Source organism: Salvelinus fontinalis, chromosome 10, assembly GCF_029448725.1.
Source record: "Salvelinus fontinalis isolate EN_2023a chromosome 10, ASM2944872v1, whole genome shotgun sequence".
Taxonomy (NCBI): domain Eukaryota; kingdom Metazoa; phylum Chordata; class Actinopteri; order Salmoniformes; family Salmonidae; genus Salvelinus; species Salvelinus fontinalis.
In genome coordinates, this window is record NC_074674.1 from 3,023,837 (window position 1) to 3,032,812 (window position 8,976).

Sequence of the window (8,976 nt, forward strand, 5' to 3'; positions counted from 1 at the left end):
AGGGAATGCAGAAAGCCCTAAGGAATGAATACCAGCAAGCTTGCAAGTTAGCAACCTGTTTCTGTGCCAGAGCTCAGATATAGAAATAGGCCTTTCACACAAAGTCGTCTGGCTGGGCTGGCACTTTCAAGCTCTTAAAAACAAGTCTAGCACTGAGGATCACATAGTAGAGACCCCGTACAGACACTTGGTTTCCACTCCGACTTAACAAATATTTAGGTTTATTTACTGTAAAGGACAAGCATATCTCATTCTTAATAAAAGCTCAATGTTGACCAATTTAAGGAAAGCAGTGTGTATGTATAATATATATCAGAAACAAGACACTATACATGTTTGGAAATGGCTCATTTAAAAAAGAAAAAAAAGAGGCCTATCTGATGTACAGTATGAGAGAAATAAACAAGTGAAAATGTGCAAACGAATGTGTTAGGCCCATCCTAAAATGTTCATCCATAAGTTCTGGTACTTTGCTTATCGGGTCAGCTTCAGATGCATTGTTAGCATCACTGTACAGTGAGCTAACCCATCAATTCTGCAACACAGTACTATCACCTAGAAACATTTAACTGTGATATAAAACATGTCGAAAACAAACTTAGTTCACAAGATTAAACATTTCGGATAGAGATTGTGATACTTTTGTATATATAGTGTATGAGGACACCACTTCAAATTTGTGGATTCGGCTATTTCAGCCACAAACGTTGCAGACAGATGCATAAAAATTGTGCACACAGCCATGCAATCTCCATAAACAAACGTTGGCAGTAGAATGGCCTTACTGAAGAGCTCAGTGACTTTCAACGTGGCACCGTCATAGGAAGCCACCTTTATAAGTCACTTTGTCAAATTTCTTCCCTGGTAGAGCTGCCCCGGTCAACTGCAGGTGATGTTATTGTGAAGTGGAAATGTCTAGGAGTAACAATGGCTCAGCTGCAAATTGATAGGCCACACAAGTTTACAGAATAGGACCGCCGAGTGCTGAAGCGCATAAAAATTATCTGTCCTCAGTTGCAATACTCATTAACGAGTTCCAAACTGCCTCTGGAAGCAACATCAGCAGAAGAACCTTTTAGTCGGGAGCTTCGTGAAATGGGTTTCTATGGCCGAGCAGCCGCATACAAGCCTAAAATCACCATGTGCAATGCCAAGCGTCGGCTAGAGTGGTGTAAAGCTCACCGCCATTGGACTCTGGAGCAGTGGAAACGTGTTCTCTGGAGTGATGAATCACACTTCACCACTGGCAGTTTGGGGAAAGACCCTTCCTGTTTCAGCATGAATTAATGTCCATGATTTTTGAATGAGATGTTCGACAACCAGGTGTCCACATACTTTCGGTCATGTAGTGCATGTTGGAAACCAACGACATCAAGTCCTAACCACTTTTAGCTGACAATGTACTAGGCAGTGTATCTGGGATCACATTACACTAATGACAGCTTACCATCACTGTATGACATAGTAGCCACACATGGCATTTTATCCAATTAAATCAGAAAGTTGACTATACTAAAACATGAGCTGCCTACACGGCAATGCTTTTCACTTAATTACCTGTGCTTCTTAGGCCAGTCAAACATACCAGGCCATCTCATGCTCCTGTTCAATCATTATTTGAAATCTGTCATTTTGGAATGGGCAATACTTGCAACAAAACCAACATGAACTGGGCTAACATTGAAAAGTTACCCAGAGTGAGTTGAAATTACACTTAAAAAAGTTATCATTTTGGACTGCACTAAAATCACACCATAATATATTCTACACTAAAATGTTAAAATACATTTTAATATACCACAATGCTCAGTTCTACATGAGTTGTCATGCAGTCAATATTCTGTTCTGACCTTGTGTGCAAAATTAAATGGCATGGACAAAGCAATACAAACATAGATATGTTGTGTCAGCAGTGGAACCAAACAGCAAATACAGACAGCATAAGAAATGGGCAACGCATGGACATCAGCATTAGAATCAAACATTACAGTTGAGTAAAGTCCTTTTTCAACTGATTGTTCCAGCTGGACACCAGGATGAGTAGCTGCAGCAGCTAATGGGGTTTCATAATAATAGAAATACATAGTGAAGTGCCTAAAATACTGTGCTGATATTTGCTGCCTCCTATTGGTTTTTAAGGGCACATGCATAAATATAACAAAGGCACATCACACTTATTTGAATAAAATTGACAGTGGATAAAATAAATGTCTCACAAATGGACATAATGCATCTGTACCTGATGGGCTACTGTAATAGGAGTGATCCCTACTCATTAAAGGTTTAACGGAATATCAGACCACATTGTGGGAATAAATCAAAACTGTTCACAGCAGGCCCAAGAAGTTTGGTAGTCGTGGGAACAAAGTGTCATGGCAATGGTAAATACAAATCCTAATAAAAAGGCATGGAGAGAGCCGGGAGAAAACACAAGTTAATTTTCTTCACAGTGTGTATTTGGTACAATAGCACCTTCGATACTGTAACGCATTGGGAACCGAGCGGCCTGAGTGCGGAAAAGTTGGGGTCGGGGTGGTAGGAGTCACCCACAGCATTGTCCTGATTTGGCCACTCAAACCAACGTGGTCAGCTTGTCTATGAGGTCATCGATGGTATAGACTATGAGCTTGATGTCCTCCTTTTCTGCCATGCGGTGCTGGCCATGCTTGCGCAAGATGACGTCAACGTCGTTGCTAAGCACACGCTCAGCTAGCTGCATGGAGACGTGCCAAGGCACATCCTGGTCCTTCATCCCATGGATGAGCCTCACCGGGCAAGTCACTGGAATGGGGCTCTGCAGAACGCAGTGCTGCTCTGCCTCCTTCAGGAACTCTGTGGTGAACGTGATGGAGCCCTCCTCATTGTGTTTGGTAGGAACCACCCACTGCCCCTTCTCTTCAATCTCCTTCCTCACCTACAATGACAAAATGATACCATTTTATTTTGGGGGTAAAGACATTATCTAAGATGGCAGCCATTTTAAAAATGTGCTTAGTATAGATGTTTTAATTGTAATTCCATCCAAATGTTGTTCTTGCAATTTCAAGATTAAACACATGTCCCTTTCCTTTGAACCATCTTCAGTGTATTGATATGACTCATTTAATCAAGCGTCTGTCATTAGGGGAAATGTGCATTGGTCTGTATACAGAGCCTGTTAAGGTTATTGAAAACTCAAGATGGTTTATTCTGAATGCTGACTCACCTCAATAGGAAGTGTATTGTAGACCGTTACAAAGTGGTCAGCTGCTGTAGAGATGCCAACCATGGCCGCAGTTCTTTCTGGACGAGCTATAGCTGCCAGGCACATCAGCCAGCCGCCCATACTGGAGCCAACCAGAATCTGCAACATCAGAACAATTAGCTAGATCAGAAATGATCTTCTAAATGACAGCACTGATATCTCTAGTGTCAATTACGCATGCCGGAGGATCCAAAGGCTTATTATACAACTCCAGGCCAAGTCGAGGTATATTAACCCTAAAATCCTCCAGAGGTTTATTATTAACTCAGTGGACAATTCACACTGAAATCTGTAACAGTTTTACATCAACTACCATCCCAAATGGTTATACACTATTATACATGAGTCTGTGCAGGTCTATTTCAGCTAACAATACTTTGGATTACACTGGCTGATTAGAATTCGTCTAATCATAGAAACGGAAAGGAACTACTTACTTGTGGCCCCTCCACAAGCTCGTCCAATACATATAGTACATCCCTCTTCCAAGTGCCAACAGTGCCATCTACTATTTCACCTTCAGAAGACCCACAGCCTGTATAGTCAAACCTGGAAAGACCACATAGATCTGCAAAGATTAGTTTTCCTGACTAATTGAAGAACTGACATACTGGCATGCATGCAACTTTTTTTTTAATCACTGAAAATACTATAGCTAACTTACCGTAGGTAAGAGTGGCCTAGTGACTGGCAGAACTCCTCAAGGGCTTCTGCTTTCTTCCCACCCATGTTTGAGGCAAACCCCGGCAAGAACACTACCCCTGGGCTCTTCCCCTTCACTTTTCTATAAGCCAGTTTCGGCTGGTCTGGACGTGTAGCATAATGCACTGTAGACTTATGTCTCACTCCTGTAAAACAGAAACATTACATGCTTCCCCAACCCATTAGTTAGGGCAATCATGCAATACATGATTTCATGAGATTACAATGATAGCCATGTGGCGCAGGAGTTATTTACAATGGTTTTGTTTGTGGCTCACAATTTGGATTTGTTTCTTGTTCGACACCTCTGACCAATCATGTTCTGTTCTGACTGATGTAGATATTACGTAGCTGGTTAACCCGCATTAGTTAGCCAATACTGACAAATAACTGTCGGCGAGTTAGCTCCAGGTTCGCGTTAACAGGGTAACGTTACTTTCCCGTAACTACCTAGTTAGTTATCTATTTAGGGTTGTGCAGCAAAAGACGATATAGCCAAGCCATACATTATATCAAATTAGCCAACTACTGTAGTTCGCTAGCTGGGCTAGTTGGCCTTGCTTGGCTGGGCTAGCGTTACAGTTAGTTAACGTTAGCTAATTATCTAACTAACGTTAACGCAACTAACGCTAACCGCCTTGGTTTTTGAAGCAATGATTTCGTAGAAAGAACATTCGTTTGAAAATCTGTCTAGTTACCTAGCCAGTAGACGTTTTTCGTTAAGGATTTAGCTATTGGTTAATTAGCTAGCTAGTTAACTTATTGTATCGTTAATTTCCTAGTGTGGAGTAGCGACACACCCCCTGACGTTATTGTTTTTATGGAAGTAAGTCTGCATTACGCAAAGTTTAATAGTTGGGACATGAATTAAACACTTTTAGCTAGTACTCACCCGAAAACATAATATCTTGTCTTTGGACATTTAATTGGAAAACCCTGCTGAAACGCCTTACTAAAATATACGCCATCGCCAATCTGACAAGGATCCGACCTTATTGAACTAGCTGGTGTATTTGAATGACACCGACTGATTAGCTAGCCAGCCAGCCTTCCAGTTCCGGGTCCTACCAACCCCTGCGCTGGATGAACAAAACAAATACAAATACAGATACAGAAATATACAAACAAGAGTACATTAACCTAACAGACAGGGGTATTACATATCAAAATAAAAAAATTATTTGTCAAAAAGAATTATGGTCCGTCTTGCTTTTTGTTTTTTACATTTACTGATAATTTCAAAATAATATTTCAATTCTATCTTAAATAATGTGAAGAGGGGTTTGTTCTCTGCCCACTTCATTTTATGGCTAAATAATCTTCCATGAAAAATAAACAAATTAACAAATTAAAGTTAAATCAGGGTCCATATAATTTGGATCAAAATAAAACATAATATCAGGGTCTCTCAAATTAAAATTAATAGTCGTTTCTTTTCAAATAAAGTCTTCCAACTCACTCCAAACTCTTCTGACATAAGAACAGTCTCAAAATAAATGGTCAAGAGTTTCTGGGTCACAACCACAAAATACGCATTTGTTATCAATAGCTATTTTTAATCTGTGTATAATAAAGGTCTTTACAGGGTAGATTCTATGAATGAGTTTGTATGATACTTCACTTTATTAGATTTACGGTATTTGACCGAGGTAAAGACAGTTTCAAGTTGGATATTCGACGGATATTTGCCTGTAGTTTTCCTTACGTCCACCAACAGCAGTTAGGGACCATCAACATAGTGACAAATCAAAATTTTCAAGTTTCAATAGCTCTTTAACCATTACTCCTAAAACGTTCAAAACTGGTTGTAGCTAACCCGATGGCATAGACACACATTGCACACACTTTTATTTTGTCGATTTACATCTCACACTATTTTAAATTATTTATTTACAATAGCTCTTTGGTCATATGACATTTACGTCATTTAGCAGACGCTCTTATCCAGAGCGACTTACAAATTGGAAAGTTCATACATATTCATCCTGGTCCCCCCGTGGGTATTGAACCCTGGTCCCCCCATGGGAATTGAACCCACAACCCTGGCGTTGTATGCGCCATGCTCTACCAACTGAGCCACACGGGACCTACTGACTTCAAACAAGGTTCAGAATGTACCCTCAGTGGGCCTATATATTGCACACCCTTTAGTTTGTCCATTTTCATCTCACACGTTTTTACATGAATTTTTCAAACGTTCAAATTTCCGTAGTTCCTTGGTCATGTGACCTACTGACTTCAAACAAGGTTCAGAATGTACCCTCAGTGGGCCTACACATTTCACACCCTTTAGTTTGTCCATTTTCATCTCACACGTTTTTACATGAATTTTGAAGTCAGTAGGTCACATGACCAAGGAGCTATTGAAATTTGAATGTTTGACAAATTCATGTAAAATTAAGTGAGATGAAAAGAGACAAACTAAAGGGTGTGCAATGTGTAGGCCTACTGAGTGTACATTCTGAACCTTGTTTGAAGTCAGTTTTTCACATGCCCAAGGAGCTATTGAAATTTGAATGTTTGACAAATTCATGTAAAATTGAGTGAGATGAAAATGGACAAACTAAAGGGTGTGCAACATAGAAGAGTATTCAGTGGACATTCTGAACCTTGTTTGAGTCAAGTAGGTCACATGACCAAGGAGCTATTGACATTCAAATGTAAAAAAAGTTTGTACCTAGTTTACGCTCCCTAACTAATTCAACTAGGAATAGAAAATGCTGCTCACATTTTCACATGTTTATTAGCTTTGGAAAGTAAATTCATGTCCAAATCGTGAAAATAAGACCTGTGCAATGATGTGCGCAATTTTTCCAACATCATGACACTTATTTGGAATCTGTGGCTCAAGTGGTTAAAAAGCTATTGAGGTTTGAAAGCACAAATATCCGTCGAATATCCAACTTGAAACTGTCTTTACCTTGGTCAATATTTGCCAGACAACAAGACTTTGTTCCAGTTCAATTGTCCTAGTGCTTTATTCCAGTACTATTTAGCAGAGGGAATAGTACCATCTTGACAGTTTTCTTATATACATGTTATTACATTTATAGTTTAAAATATAAATTCCTTCTAGATGTATTGAGGTTACAAAATCCTCAACAGTTGCACTTGGAGTATTGTTATATTCTCCTAAACGAAGAATAGCACCTCTAGGGGTAGCTCTAACAATTATGTGAAACTCCTCAGGAGTGAATGTAACATTGTGTGTTCTCATGAATTTTGGATAATCATATAGTTGTCCATCATTATTCAATAATTGTTAAACCCAGATAATGCTGTTGTCAAACCAGTTCTGGAAAAACATGTATTTTATGTATTTATTATTCCAGATTGTATATCTATGTGGGGAAAAATACATCAGGTTCCAAGTTAGAAGTACTTGTTTATGAAAGTTAGCAAGCTTATTAAAAGGGATCTTACCCACATCAAAGTTTCATTTGAGTAAGAATTCTAGACCACCAATCTGTTGGAAAATTAAATTAGGGATTATATTCTGAATGCAATCATAATTTCTTGAATCGTTTTGTATCCATTTGATCTTAAAGATTATATTATAAAGATTAGGTTTTAAAATCCAGAGCATTCAACCCTCCCTAACGTTGGGTGCTACATATTACCGGTTTTCTTAAATAATTAGGTTTATTCCTCCATATGAAGTAGTACACATACAGATAAAGAAAGATCTCTTAATAACCAGGAGTTAAATATCTTTCCAATTTTCTCTACAATAGGAGAAATATAAGTTGGCCCTTTCTTTCTGATCTTTGCTAACTTTAATACCAATATACGTGATCACGTATTTTACAGGGATATTACATACTGAATTTAAGTCACATCTTTTCAACGCAAATAATTCACATTTCCTAATATTCAGAGATTAACCAGATACAAGTGAGAAGGCATTAATACACCCAATAGCTGTCCTGACTTCATTATTATCTTCTTTTTTAAATGTTGGTGTCGTCAGCCAATTATGAACATTGTATCTCTTTATCTTGTATCTGAATACCCCTAAAACTATCCTTATTGATATGAAGTGCCGTAACTTGTGTGACCAATAAAAATAAGAAAGGAGAAACTGGGCATCGTTTTTTAACTCCACATCTAATGTCGAATTTCTGTGAAGTTCCATGGGATAATTTAACAGAAGTATTAATATTATTGTAAAGTGTCTTAATTACTGTAACAAGTGCAAAAGGAGTCGGGAAGCAAGTTCAGGGAGTGCATCATTTAATAAACAAAACAAGAACCACGAACAACGCACAGACAGGAAACTGAAACAATAACACCTGGGGAAGGAACCAAAGGGAGTGACACATATAGGGAAGTTAATCAGGGAAGTGATGGAGTCCAGGTGAGTGATGACGCACAGGTGCGCGTAACGATGGGCACAGGTGTGTGCCATAATGAGCAGCCTGGTGACCTAGAGGACGGAGAGGGAGCACACGTGACAATTACGCTTACAACCAAAAAAATCGAAGTCTCAAAAAGAAAATAATGCTTGTAAAAGTCTACAAATAAAATAAAGCTTTCTTCCATAATGTGCTCATTGTAGTCTATCAAGTCCAATACTAGTCGAATATTATTACATATATGTCTTCCCTTCATAAAACCATCAATGATTTGGTCAAGACCTTTTAAGTCTTTCTGCAAAGATGGATGCAACTAGCTTTCCATCATTGTTCATTAATGTGATTGGTCTCCAATTTTCTAACATCATAGGATCTTTGTTTTGTTTGGGGATTACAGAAATGAGGCCATGTGTCATAGAAACAGGCAGGACCCCTAAATCAATTGCCTCCTTAAAATCGTTAAATATAAATTCAACAATATCTTCCTGAAAATATTTATAGAACTCACTAATAAGGCCATCATTTCCTGGAGATGTGTTCTCTTTTAACTTGCTGATAATTTATTTATTTCCTTAATAGAAATATATTCATCACAACACATTTGGAAGTCTTCATCTATGAATTTTGCATTATCTTTGACAGAGTCTTGAAAGGCAGATATGTCACTAGCTGTAA

At 38.5% G+C, this 8,976-nt stretch overlaps 1 protein-coding gene and 1 non-coding gene across 2 annotated transcripts; both read right to left on the reverse strand.

Moving 5' to 3' along the window:
• Positions 1-204: 204 nt before the first annotated feature.
• On the reverse strand, positions 205-5,004 carry LOC129863380 (palmitoyl-protein thioesterase ABHD10, mitochondrial-like). The gene is made up of 5 exons (XM_055935328.1): positions 4,839-5,004; positions 3,909-4,092; positions 3,682-3,793; positions 3,206-3,343; positions 205-2,914 (listed from the first exon to the last, which is right to left on the reverse strand). Exons 1-5 carry the CDS (start codon positions 4,912-4,914, stop codon positions 2,573-2,575), a joined length of 852 nt encoding a protein of 283 aa, XP_055791303.1. The 5' UTR covers positions 4,915-5,004; the 3' UTR covers positions 205-2,572.
• A 953-nt stretch (positions 5,005-5,957) lies between these two features.
• On the reverse strand, positions 5,958-6,034 carry trnav-uac (transfer RNA valine (anticodon UAC)). The gene has a single exon. It is a non-coding gene; the product is annotated as a tRNA-Val (tRNA).
• Between the last annotated feature and the right edge of the window lie 2,942 nt (positions 6,035-8,976).

Coding starts and splice junctions, on each gene's coding strand:
- LOC129863380 (XM_055935328.1), bottom strand. CDS start 4,914: ATGGCGTATATTTTAGTAAGGCGTTTCAGCAGGGTTTTCCAATTAAAT. Junction 4,093..4,838: donor ACAAGATATTATGTTTTCGG/GTGAGTACTAGC, acceptor TCTGTTTTACAG/GAGTGAGACATAAGTCTACA. Junction 2,915..3,205: donor ACAATACACTTCCTATTGAG/GTGAGTCAGCAT, acceptor TTGTCATTGTAG/GTGAGGAAGGAGATTGAAGA.